Below are 14,021 nucleotides of genomic sequence, written 5' to 3'. Positions count from 1 at the left end.
AACTCTGCACATGAACCCACAGAACCAGAACAGAACCAGAACCAGACTCAGTATTCAAACAGTATAAATGTCCTCAGAGCAGGCTGACATTTAGAAAAATCAGATGGCTGAGCTTGGATGGGCTGATACATTTCTTCTTTCAGTGAATATCTGCTGTGTTTTTGAGAAGATTCTCTCAGATGGAAGAAGTTGTCTCTCCTCCATCACCTTCACCAGGTGGGGCAGACTGAGGCCTTGTCCTGCTCCAGCTCAGTGGGTCGTCTGCTGGTTGGACGAGGGCTTCCTCTAGATATCATCCTCCATTACCACATCAGCTGTAGGATTTCTCCTGAATCATCTCCTGTAGCTCTTCCATCAAAGAGCCTCCACACAGCAGAAGTTTGAGGTTCCTCCTCCACTTGGTCCTCTAATGGTGGAGGTGTCAGACTGCTGCTGCTGTTCATATTCTCTGAAGTGTCTCATCAACAGCTCTGTTGTCACTGAAGGCAAGCTTCTTTAATCTAGGATCCAGTAACATGTTTTCTGCGAGGACAGTGTTAAACTCCATATTCCATTAAATACGTTAGGAGTCGGCTCTTCAGATTCACTACAAAGCATTGGCTCTGTGAGTCGTATCTTTTGTGCCTTATACATCTCTAGAGGACAGACTGTGGTCACATGCTGACCATGTTTGGCTCAGCAAACAGCTGTAAGGCAGCTTTCTCAACTATGAACATAATCAAAATATGTTTGAGAACGGCTCAAACAAGCAGCAGCTCAGTTCTCCCATTAAGCTGCAGAGATATTAGGGGAGTGATATGAGACAGACAAAAATGTAAAAGTGTTCAAATGTTTACATTTATGAGATTTAATTATTGTAAAAGATGTATAGAAGTTGATTCAGGTTGTTCAGTCATGCTTTTTTAAGTTCCGCACTTTATTCTAAGATATACTGTTATATATAAGTTATTTATTAATAAATGTCAAAATGTTTTTGAACCGTACTGAATTTATTTGACGGTCAGTTTTTGATTACAGGCAGACTCTAATAAAACTACCAGGTTACATCAGCATATATCACAGTAACTCCAGTTAGACATTATGATGTTCTGGACCTTTGCTGACTGGACCTCTCTGAATTTTAGCTGAATACCCCTGGCTTAGAAGAAGAGGGACATGAGTCTAGAACTTCTAATGACCCAACATCAGTCAGTGGAGAAAAATAAGAAAAAGAAAGCAAAGCTAAATGAAACCATTTCAGTGTTTTAATAAGCCTGTTGCTTGTCCTGTGAATACTGCCGCTTTAGGGAACACTACAGCTGGAGATAAGGTTAACGTTCAGGAAAGGGAGCCTGATGAAGAGGAAACATCAGCTCTACCTGATGAAGAGGAAACATCAGGTCTACCTGATGAAGAGGAAACATCAGCTCTACCTGATGAAGAGGAAACATCAGCTCTACCTGATGGCAGGAGGAGGAGCTGCTGACGCTATAATGTCTATAAGTATCTAATTGGTAGTTTGAAATAAAGGAGCTGCTGCTGCTGTGTGTGTGTGTGTGTGTGTGTGTGTGTGTGTGTGTGTGTGTGTGTGTGTGTGTGTGTGTGTGCGTGTGTGCGTGCGTGCGCGCGCGCGCGGACATGTGAGTGCACGCGCACATATATGAGAACCTGACCTGGCTTTGGTTTATGAGGTTGGAGTATACCCAGTAGAAAAAACTAGACTACACCACTGGTTATGACTGTCATTACTGTGTACACGACTTGCTTTGATTCAGAGTTAGGGGAAGTGCAGTGGGGGCAGGCAATACAATGAAAGTCAGTCTGTCTATGAATGCCAGCGCAAGAGCTTTATTGTGATGGGCAGGAGCTTTACTGTGCACTGGCAGGCTCCGAAGCCCCGCCCACCAATGAAACGGAATATGGAGTCGTATTTTCATTTTGGGGGTGAAAACGAAAAAAAGAACCGTTTCCTGTTTTTTTTGTTTTTTTGTTCAAAACGAAAAAACCAAAAAAAAACGGCTTGATTTTTTGTTTCTGCTTGTGTCTTTTATAGCCAGGAAACAAACGGATAAAACGTACCTTGGTACGTTTTATCCGTTTACCAGGTTCTCATATATGTGCGCGTGCACTCACACGTCCACACGCACACACACACGCACACACACAGCAGCAGCAGCTCCTTTATTTCAAACTACCAATTAGATACTTATAGACATTATAGCGTCAGCAGCTCCTCCTCCTGCCATCAGGTAGAGCTGATGTTTCCTCTTCATCAGGTAGAGCTGATGTTTCCTCTTCATCAGGTAGAGCTGATGTTTCCTCTTCATCAGGTAGAGCTGATGTTTCCTCTTCATCAGGTAGAGCTGATGTTTCCTCTTCATCAGGTAGAGCTGATGTTTCCTCTTCATCAGGTAGAGCTGATGTTTCCTCTTCATCAGGCTCCCTTTCCTAAACTTTAACCTTATCTCCAGCTGTAGTGTTCCCTAAAGCGGCAGTATTCACAGGACAAGCAACAGGCTTATTAAAACACTGAATGGTTTCATTTAGCTTTGCTTTCTTTTTCTTATTTTTTCTCCACTGACTGATGTTGGGTCATTAGAAGTTCTAGACTCATGTCCCTCTTCTTCTAAGCCAGGGGTATTCAGCTAAAATTCAGAGAGGTCCAGTCAGCAAAGGTCCAGAACATCATAATGTCTAACTTGAGTTACTGTGATATATGCTGATGTAACCTGGTAGTTTTATTAGAGTCTGCCTGTAATCAAAAACTGACCGTCAAATAAATTCAGTACGGTTCAAAAACATTTTGACATTTATTAATAAATAACTTATATGTAACTGTATATCTTAGAATAAAGTGCAGAACTTAAAAAAGCATGACTGAACAACCTGAATCAACTTCTATACATCTTTAACCATAATTAAATCTCATAAATGTAAACATTTGAACACTTTTACATTTTTGTCTGTCTCATATCACTCCCCTAATATCTCTGCAGCTTAATGGGAGAACTGAGCTGCTGCTTGTTTGAGCCGTTCTCAAAACATATTTTGATTATGTTCATAGTTGAGAAAGCTGCCTTCCAGCTGTTTGCTGAGCCAAACATGGTCAGCATGTGACCACAGTCTGTCCTCTAGAGATGTATAAGGCACAAAAGATAGGACTCTCAGAGCCGATGCTTTGTAGTGAATCTGAAGAGCCGACTCCTAACGTATTTAATGGAATATGGAGTTTAACACTGTCCTAGCAGAAAACATGTTACTGGATCCTAGATTAAAGAAGCTTGCCTTCAGTGACAACAGAGCTGTTGATGAGACACTTCAGAGAATAAGAGCAGCAGTCTGACACCTCCACCATTAGAGGACCAAGTGGAGGAGGAACCTCAAACTTCTGCTGTGTGGAGACTCTTTGATGGAAGAGTTACAGGAGATGATTCAGGAGAAATCCTACAGCTGATGTGGTAATGGAGGATCATATCTAGAGGAAGCCCTCATCCAACCAGCAGACGACCCACTGAGCTGGAGCAGGACAAGGCCTCAGTCTGCCCCACCTGGTGAAGGTGATGGAGGAGAGACAACTTCTTCCATCTGAGAGAATCTTCTCAAAAACACGGCAGATATTCACTGAAAGAAGAAATGTATCAGCCCATCCAAGCTCAGCCATCTGATTTTTCTGAATGTCAGCCTGCTCTGAGGACATTTATACTGTTTGAATACTGAGTCTGGTTCTGGTTCTGTTCTGGTTCTGTGGGTTCATGTGCAGAGTTTTGTTCATTTATTTTTGTGCAAAAAAGTTTGGTTGAAATAATAAACAAAAGCAAGAATACCTGTTTTTGTAACAGAGCAAATGTACAAAATGAGTCAATTATAAGGCTTCTCATAAAAACACTGAATGAAAAAGAGTTTGTCAAAACACAAATGATTCATATTTGCCAGGTTAGGATAAAATATGAGGCTACAAAGAAAAATAAATTAGGAGCCGTTTGGGAGCCGAAAGAACCGGCTTTTCTTTGGATGCAGTGCCAAAAGCTCTCTAAAAAAAGAGCCGAACTTGCATCACTACTGTCCTCTTTGTCCTTCATCTCTCAGCTGCTTTTTGAAGGCAGAGCTGCGATGCGATTCAGTGACGTCATTGGCTGAGTAGCGTCACGTGGGATGATTGAACTCCTCCATAATTGGTGATGTATAGAAGTTGATTCAGGTTGTTCAGTCATGCTTTTTTAAGTTCTGCAGTTTATTTTAAGATATACTGTTATATATAAGTTATTTATTAATAAATGTCTAAATGTTTTTGAACCGTACTGAATTTATTTGACGGTCAGTTTTTGATTACAGGCAGACTCTAATAAAACTACCAGGTTACATCAGCATACATCACAGTAACTCAAGTTAGACATTATGATGTTCTGGACCTTTGCTGACTGGACCTCTCTGAATTTTAGCTGAATACCCCTGGCTTAGAAGAAGAGGGACATGAGTCTACAGCTGTCAGGGTCCTCTCCTCATTCCCTCCCCACCTGGCATCCCAAACAAAACTCCCTCCCTCATCCTTTTCCTCCCTGTCTTGCCTCCTGTCTCCCATCCATCCCTTTTCCTCTGCTTTCCCTCACAGCACTGCACCTGAGTGGAGTTCGGCTTCACAGCCGTCTCCACTCAGGTAATCAACCTCCTCCACGAGTCCCGGGCAGCTGGAAGAAATCATCCTGATTACTCAGCTCGCAATAAGTACCGGCTCAACACTCCACACCCTGCCAGATTGTTGAAATAGACTGCTGTCAGTTCACTCTCTAGCCTCCAGAAAGTTTGTTGAAAATTTGACGTTTTTCTAGCGTATCTCTCTCCTGCCTTCTTCCAGACCCAGCTGCCCGGGAACTTACCCACCCGAAACTCTCACCTGAACCCCCCAACCCATTCGGCACCGGTCTCCTCCCCACTCGGATCCCCCATTCCGCCCGGACCCCCTCCTGGAACCCCCGACCCATTTCCTTCCCGGCCGCTGGAGCTGCAGCAGTCAACCGGCTGCTCCCTGCCTCCCGGAGCTCCTCCCGGAACATCACCTGCGAGACGCCGTCTCTGCCCGGCCAGTCCAACACCTCGGCCCCCCGGATCGTCAGAGTGCTACGTCTCGTTCCCTCCGAACCCCTCCTCCTCCATCGAACTCTGAACCCTTTGACGTCTGGCCGCCAGGGATCCCCCACAGCCCTCTGCGACGCTCCGGTCCCGCCCGGACCTGGGACAACCGCCGATCCCCGTCCCCAGACCCACCCGGCCACATCCTCCCTCCACCAGCATCCCTGTTCCTGCATCCCGGTCTCTGCACTCCAGCCATATCCACCCCTGTACAATAAAACTCTTCTTCAACTTCTCCGGTTCTGGTATAGTGGCTCTCGGCTCGGGTCTGCCGAGCTAACTCGTGACAACATCTTTTAATGACCCAACATCAGTCAGTGGAGAAAAAGAAAGCAAAGCTAAATGAAACTATTTCAGTGTTTTAATAAGCCTGTTGCTTGTCCTGTGAATACTGCCGCTTTAGGGAACACTACAGCTGGAGATAAGGTTAAAGTTTAGGAAAGGGAGCCTGATGAAGAGGAAACATCAGCTCTACCTGATGGAGAGGAAACATCAGCTCTACCTGATGAAGAGGAAACATCAGGTCTACCTGATGGCAGGAGGAGGAGCTGCTGACGCTATAATGTCTATAAGTATCTAATTGGTAGTTTGAAATAAAGGAGCTGCTGTGTGTGTGTGTGTGTGTGTGTGTGTGTGCGCGCGTGCGTGTGCGCGTGGACGTGTGAGTGCACGCGCACATATATGAGAACCTGACCTGGCTTTGGTTTATGAGGTTGGAGTATACCCAGTAGAAAAAACTAGACTACACCACTGGTTATGACTGTCATTACTGTGTACACGACTTGCTTTGATTTAGAGTTAGGGGAAGTGCAGTGGGGGCAGGCAATACAATGAAAGTCAGTCTGTCTATGAATGCCAGCGCAAGAGCTTTATTGTGATGGGCAGGAGCTTTACTGTGCACCGGTGGGCTCTGAAACCCCGCCCACCAATGAAACGGAATATGGAGTCGTATTTTCATTTTGGGGGTGAAAACGAAAAAACGAAAAAACCAACCGTTTCCTCTTTTTTTGTTTTTTGTTCAAAACGAAAAAACGAACCGTTTTCTGTTTTTTTTGTTTTTTGCTCAAAATGAAAAAACGGCTTGATTTTTTTGTTTCTGCTTGTGTCTTTTATAGCCAGGAAACAAACGGATAAAACGTACCTTGTCCCTTGTCCGTACCTTGTCCCTTGTCCCCCCCGTCCTCCCTTGTCCAGGGGCCAAAAGTATAATCTGTTTTTCTGACCAAACCAACAAACGAAAAAGGGAAAAAACGGCTCAATTTTTGTTTTTTCGTTTTCAACCAAAAATGAAAAAACGTTTTTTTCCTTTCTCAATTCAAAACCAAAAACGAAACCAACACAAGCAAATTACGGCCGAATTTTGTTTTTTGGATTTCAATTTTCCGTTTTTTCGTTTCAGGTCTCAAAACGAAAAAACGGAAGCACATGACCCCTGACCGTCACGGGTCAAATGGACTCCCCACCAAAATAAAAGCCTTACTTTGTCTTACTTTTTAAATATGTGGGTCATTTTAACTTTGTGACATTTCAGCTGCATGGCGTGTCCTGATGAGAAACTCGGTCGTCCAGGAGGAGCTTGGAGTAGAACTGCTGCTCCTTCATGCCGCTTTATACGTTGAGAACAGCCAGATGAGGGAGCTGGAAAAGAACCGTTTCCCTTTTCGCCCAGTAGATGGCAGTGTGAGCCAATTCAGAAGAAAATCCAGGACTCAGTTGAGGGACTGTGGTATTTGATCTGTTACATGTATTACTTAATAAGTTAGTAGTATAGAATCTGTTTTGTTTATTCTAGTATTTGATATGAGTTGCTTGTTATATGTAGTGTTTGCTCTGATGTCTCTGACCACAGATGGAATCTGCATTATATTCTACCCATGCCATGGGAAAGTGTTCTCCTGTTTACAGAGCCCTGTTGGAGGTGTTTTTATGAGGGTTCTTCTGTCTAAAATACTGATTTAGGGATTCTTCAGCTGTTGTAGACAAGGGGGAGTTGTTTGGGGATGCTCTCTGCTTTCCCCATATGGTAGGCAATAAAGAACCATTTGTTTTAACCCCTCCTATATGTTGAAAACCTATAAAACCTGATTGCTGATCATTGTCCAGCAAGGAGGATTCAATTGGCCGGCTCCTTCCAGGCAGGTTCTGTCTGTGCTGATGCTGCTCTTTCTTTTAATAAAATACTTTTAAAGAAAGTCAGTGTCACGGACATTTTCTCCTTCACCTGCACATCACGGACACCAGAGAGAGAAACAACGACAGGACTAAGGATCTTACAATGTTCATATGCTCCTATGGACAGACAGTGGCATGCTCCTCCTCACTGCTTGGCCTCACTGGGAATTAAACTACCTTGAGACATTACATTTTTCCATTCTCAAAAGAGTTTGCTGTGCTATGGAAAAAGTAGATTTCATTTACATGACCTGGATGTGTTTGCAAGTCCGTACAGTAAAACAAAGCAACTACAATGATGTATTTGTTGTATGTGTTTTAACTACAGCAGGGGTGACAGAACAAGGACCTGACTCAGGAAACAAAGGTATACAAAGAAACATTTATTAAAAAGGAATACAACAAAACATTACTATTATAATTTTATTATCAACAGAAAAACAGAAAATCACAAGCAGAAACTTGGAAGAAATGGATGCTGAAACATAAAAAAAAATAAAAATCAATCACGAATTGAGTCCTTCAAAATTCTCACGGTCTCTTCCATTCCTGTAAGTTCAAAATTATTTTGCCCAAAGTCAGGATCCCTGCACTTGGGGCAGCTTGGCTCATGGGCTGTCCACTGGTCTGTGCACTGCCAGCAGCCAATCAGGCTGCAGCAGCAGGGTCCCACAACAGGGTTTGACATTAGCTCTGCAAGAATCATATAAACTGTGTATCAGAAAAAAATTGTACTGTCAGTATCCTAATGTCAGCACTGTCTTACATGGTACATTGATAAAATAGATTAATGACAATTGGCCACAGGCCATTTTTACATATTGCAAGTTGCTGACATTTTAAAATCCAAAGTGATACTACATCTCCTTTTTTGTTGTGAGCATAGTTGAGTGTGTTGTGTCTCTGAAATACCTTTAAATACATCAGACAACATTTTTTTAAAATTATCAAATGTTTTTTGTGTAGTAAACTCTCTCATAATGGATATGTGTTTCCTCCGTGTTCATTCAAAGTCTTTTGGCCACCGAAAAAGGTGCAAGCTGATTTTATGCAATAAATGACGAGTACCTTACAAACCTCTACAGATGACACATTTAAATGTAGCCTTGACAGAGGTCAGGGGCCTATTTCACGAAGCAGGTTTAGTGAAAACTCTGAGTTTGTTAACCCTGAAATGAGGGAAACTCAGAGTTTTCCGTTTCAGGAAGCGAGGTACCTCTAACCAGGGAATGAGGGGTAACTCGAGCCTGTTTCACAAAGAGGGGTAACTTCAACTCTCGGTCAGTTACCGCAGTAACAGACTCTATGACTCTAACCTGGTCGCCAGCAGGTTTATCTGAGAAAACCTCGAGTTTCTCTCCGTCTCCGCCCTCTTTCAGCCACACACGCTGTTTCATTTCCTCATTCATTCAGTCGGTAAGCGAGCGAGTTTTGGCGTAGAACAGCTTTTATTAACGATCCAGTGGATAAAGGAGCAGCATTACTGCACAGATAATTAAATATTCGTCGGTAGATTGTTATCAGACCGCGCATAAATGTTCTCGCATTTCCGGACAATTATCTGTTTGAGCGGTACCGTTTCCTAATCGTTTTAAGTCCATAACCTACATAAACAACCTAATCCGTCCTTACATTTACATTACCAACCAGTCATGCTCTCACATCCAGCAGATATTGTGTGTTGCGCTGCGGTTCTTTGCAAATGAAAGTTTTTATATGATGTCAGAGATGCAGAGTAAGACAACTGTATGGAGGACAGTCAGAAAAGTTTTCTGTGTGATTGGCTGCATAGATGCACACACATCCCCATCACAGCTCCCTCACATCATGAACAGGAAGTCCATTCACAGCATAAATGTGCAGGTAGGCTACAGGTAGACTGACTACTGTTTCTAAATGTTAAAGACTGCATCATAGTTCAACATCTGTCATTCTCTGCACTGTCCAGATCATATGTGATGCTGCATACATCATTTCTAATGTGGAGGCCACGTGGTCTGGGTCTGTTCATGACTCCAGGATTTATGGAGAGTCTAACCTGAGCAACAGACTGCAGCGTGGTCAGCAGCATAAAGATTTTCACAATAGAATTCTCTTGTCTCTCTCCTTTAATATACTCTGATGTATCCACTATACATTACAGGAGAGTTTGATGGCCTTCTGCTGGGTGACAGGGGTTACCATGCCAACCCAGGCTGATGACCTCATACCCTGACCCTGAACCAGGCCCCCAACAGAACTTCAACCGGACTCACTGCAGGACCAGAGCCCGGGTGGAGATGACCATAGGCCTGCTGAAAGCCCGTTTCCAGAGCCTACGTCTCCTCAGGGTGACCCCTGAGAGGGCCTGTGATATTACTGTGGCATGTGTTGTTCTTCATAATATTACCACTATTAGAGGAGAGCAACACCCTGCCCTACAAACTGAAGACCCAGATGATGAGCCCATCCACCTGCAGCTATCCAGGACAGCAGAGCAGTCAGAGACACCGTATGCAATAATCACGTTAGAGTTTAAGTCTCCATCATCACCACCACAGCAAATAAAGACATGATACACATTTCATTTGCTCTTCTTTATTTCCTACAAATAAAAGATAGTTCAGTTCATGTTCCAGTAGTTAACATAATTCACCTGTGACCATCACCACCTCTAACTTGTGCTCCAGTATTTCAATTTCCAGATCTGCCCTCCTAATCTGTTTTTTGGATTTTTCTCAGCAAATGCAGTTTGTAAATCTGTTTTACTGATAACTGGGAATACATAGAGGACATTCAATTATACAGTTGCACATGAATTCCACAGAATGAAGCTCTGGTGTTTCCTGAACATCCATCTCACTGTGTCAGTCTGTGCAGTGGAAGCTGAGGAACCATCCTGCTGCTGTCCAGCCATGCTCTGTTAAAAAGGATGAGAATGTGCAATACTTCAGTGTAGGCTAAATGTCACACTCTATATTCCACCCAAAATGTGAATGAGAAGAGAACTATCAGTAACATAGCTCTGTATGCCTTTCTGGATCCCCCTCTGTAAAGGCAGCAGACACAGTTTCATCCTCTTCATCCTAGATCAGTGACATGTTTCAGTAAACTTAAACTACCATTTGGATCAATCTTTGGAGTGTTGCCTACTTACAGTTACAAGGTATATATATATATATATATATATATATATATATATATATATATATATGTATATATATATATATATATATGTATGCATCCATGACCTTTTATACCACCGTTTTACAGGCATCTGCTTTCTTTCTGTTGGCTGAGCAGAAGACTATGTTAGTTTAAATAGGCTTAATTATTTAACAGAACATGATATGGATGCAGACATTTAGGCTATGTGTGGATAAAACAACTGCACAGTCAAACAGTCACTTAATATTTAGGCTACTTTACAATGTAAAACATGATCAACATGAAGTACCTCCATGAGATAATGCCGAGGTCTGACCTGTTTGAACAATGTTTTTATATTTCATCTTAAGCTGCTGCCCTGTCAGGATTTCCCCTAAATGAAATAACTTACTAGGCTGCCATTCAGACAGTTATTCCCTGTAATATTATTACGATTACAAAGGACTACATTTAAACTTACGCATTGATCCGGGCTGTTCTCCACGCCGTCTCTCTCTCTTTTGCAGCTGCAGCGGTGTTGCACTTCTTTCTAAAAACGTGTTCAAACTCGCCATATGAGCGCATTAAAAACTTCCAGTTCAAAAACGCAGCCTTTCGCTTCCCCGTTTCCATGGTGACTCGTCGAATCGGGGTTCCATTGATGCTGTCTTTTCAGACTTGCGGTGCACGCGCGTAACTCCGGGTCAAACTACTCCAAGTTAATTAAACCAACTCAAATCAGCCGTTGTGAAACCGAAAACTCAGAGTTTTCTATCTCAGAGTAGATCAACTCAGAGTTGTAGAAGAAACTCAGAGTTTGTAAAACCTGCTTCGTGAAATAGGCCCCAGGTCTTCCTCTGTCAGGGCTACAGTTGTCATCGCCCTGGCATATTGTCCCAGGTCCTTCAGCGTTTGTATTACACCTGGCAACTCATCTGCTGCCAGGAAGAGCTCCTCCAGCTTTTCTTTGACAGTTTCCTCATTGACGCTGGTGGAATGAGGGAAAGTTTCACTTGCCAACATTGTAAAAAACAACGACTGCCATTTAGATTGCTGTCTTCAACTTTTAGGAGACTATTTAATTTAATATAGAATAGTCTTGAGCTACTTGTATTTGAATAAAGACAAATAAAAAAAAAACACACTACAATTAACAAGGGCTCCCAACATACATCTCCATTCAGATATGCAGATATTTACAACAGAATTTAGAATTTATTTTTTGTGTTTTTGGATTGATAAATTGTTTCTTACCTACTCCTCCTCCTCTTTCTCCTCTGGAGCTCTTTGTAGGCGCTCTCTGTCAGCGCAACTATCTTTCTGGCATTCTGGAAACAGAATGCCAGACCAACAGAAAAGACCAAAAATGTGTTATTGTTTTTCAATGGGAGAGCTTATGCCATGTGCTGGTATATAAAGAGCCTATACAGAAAATGTGCTTGTTTCATTTACCAGTATAACTAGTTTGTATTCTCTTAACCACTTTTGTGATTTTTTCACACTTTCAAGCAATAAGTCTACCAAAGATGAGATTTTCCAAAGACAAAAAATGGTCATTGCACTCTGAGATCATTGTATTAAGTATAGTTCTTTAACCTTGACTCCTCCCCATCACTTTGATTGAAGTACATTATTATTACAATGACAGCAATATTTTTTTAAACCTCATTTGTGGTTTTTTAAGTGTCCAACAGAAACATAACAATCATCTTGTTGATGATTGTGATTATCGCTATGGATATGTACAAAGGTCAATCACAAGAAAAAAATAATTCAAAGGACAGCCTGAGACTTGAGACAAATTTTTGATGGTGCTACAATGTATACATTTTTTAGTGTAACCAGTCATTATCTTACCATGCTAAATAAATATTTATTTCCTTTAAAGAATCTTAGCTATAAGGCATAAAGCCAGGGTAATTAACAAATGTTTTAAATATTACAACATACCAGATGTCCCGCTACTTTCCACGAGCTTGTTGCCATTACCATCACAAAGGACCATACTTTCATCCGTTCGGAGTTCTTGTTTGACCTTCTCGGTCATATTAGTGATATTAATGTCCTGTTGTGAAAATTCTATAAATAAAGTAGAGCCATCTAGTTCCAGGCTCCCTCTCTCAACTCTTCCCAGTATTATGTTCCTTAAAACAAAGAAACAAAACCGGAGAGAGACAGACAGACTTGATTTTTGATACTTATAATTTATTAGATGTTCTTTTATCCAACAGTATATCCGTACATAGAGTGACAAAAAGGAATAAACCATGCAACCCCACCATTCACACCCACTCCACCTCCCCGAGGCCATCCCACCATAATCCCTCAATTTCCACACAATTTAAAAAAATAAAAAGTCCATACATTATATTGATCCGACACATGTCCATTGATCCAACACGTGTCCATCTCCACAAGCCTAACGACTTGCAGTCCTGTTGCCCTGCCTCTTGATGTCCGGACAGACTCTGCATAAATTTATACACAACAGGGCTTCACTTAAATTGTTTTTCTTCCTTGTCCACAAGAAAAGGGATGCACCACCACAAACATCATAATGCCAATCGGCTGCACACAAAGATATAATCACACCTAACCAAGTATATTCAAACATATCCTATGTATTGCATGTACCTATCCCATTTTTTGCTGTATAAAAGAATATTCCCCAGTTGCTTATATGACATTCTTTCATATGCAGCCACCTTGGCCATTTCCATCAACCATTCATGAGTAGATGGTGGTGTATCCTTCTTCCAGTTTTTAACAACGATTTGTCTAGCAATCATGGCACTCGTTTGGATCCAGCTCTTAATGCATGCATCTTGCTCAGTTAAAATAGAATCATCTCCCAGAATAAATAGTCTTGGGTTAAAGGGTATTGATGTTTTACTGATCTCACATAAGGTATTGTGTATCTTTAACCAATATCTTTGTATTTTACTAATAAGGCATGTGCTAAGTTTCCTTCTGCTTGGTCACAACGCCAGCAAAAAGGTGATTTCTTTAGCCCAAGGCGAAACATTCGATATGGAGTCCAATAGTAGCGATGCAAAATTTTAAACTGTATAAGGCGGACTCTTGCATCTCTTGACATATTTTTTATTTTTTTAAAAATAATTTGCCACGAGTTTTGATCTATTGAAACATTTAAATCTTTTTCCCACATCATCCTAATGGCATTTAGAGCGGTATCCTTTGAAGTCTCTAACAACATTGCATAATATGCTGCAACCTCATGTCCTTTTTTGTATGTTAAAATAATATTATCCATTATATTACTATCAGCCATCCTTGTAGACAATGGAGTAAAAACTTCAGAAAGAAGATGACGAAGTTGTAGATATTTAAAGAACTCACATTTGGAGATTTTAAACTGTTCAACTATTTCTTCAAATGATTTTAGTCTGCCATGATTGTACAAATCATTCAGAGTCACAATACCTTTTTTCAGCCATCCTTTCCAGAGAATAGGGTTTTTTTTTATCAATACATAATTTAGGATTTAACCAAATACTTGATCCACGATTAAAGTACACATCAAACTTCAATAAATCAGACAGTTTATGCCAAACTGATTTAAGATATGCAATAATTGGATGACATTTTAGCTTTTC

General features: G+C 41.5%; 1 protein-coding gene and 2 long non-coding RNA genes across 3 annotated transcripts in view; 1 reads left to right on the top strand and 2 right to left on the bottom strand.

The window, feature by feature from the left end:
- Nucleotides 1-5,030, bottom strand: part of LOC110972161 (interferon-induced protein 44-like) — a 17,782-nt gene extending 12,752 nt beyond the window's left edge. The window contains exon 1 of the mRNA XM_051959372.1: nucleotides 4,911-5,030. Within this exon, the coding sequence (XP_051815332.1) occupies nucleotides 4,911-5,030 (120 nt within the window). The remainder of the gene's footprint in view (nucleotides 1-4,910) is intronic.
- A 4,223-nt stretch (nucleotides 5,031-9,253) lies between these two features.
- On the top strand, nucleotides 9,254-9,844 carry LOC127537235 (uncharacterized). The gene is made up of 2 exons (XR_007946868.1): nucleotides 9,254-9,338; nucleotides 9,422-9,844. It is a non-coding gene; the product is annotated as an uncharacterized LOC127537235 (long non-coding RNA).
- LOC127537234 (uncharacterized) lies at nucleotides 9,840-11,117 on the bottom strand. The gene is made up of 2 exons (XR_007946867.1): nucleotides 10,886-11,117; nucleotides 9,840-10,343 (listed from the first exon to the last, which is right to left on the bottom strand). It is a non-coding gene; the product is annotated as an uncharacterized LOC127537234 (long non-coding RNA).
- Nucleotides 11,118-14,021: the final 2,904 nt, after the last annotated feature.

This window comes from Acanthochromis polyacanthus, chromosome 14 (genome assembly GCF_021347895.1).
Source record: "Acanthochromis polyacanthus isolate Apoly-LR-REF ecotype Palm Island chromosome 14, KAUST_Apoly_ChrSc, whole genome shotgun sequence".
NCBI lineage: Eukaryota > Metazoa > Chordata > Actinopteri > Pomacentridae > Acanthochromis > Acanthochromis polyacanthus.
This window is presented reverse-complemented; position numbering and strand designations above follow the sequence as displayed.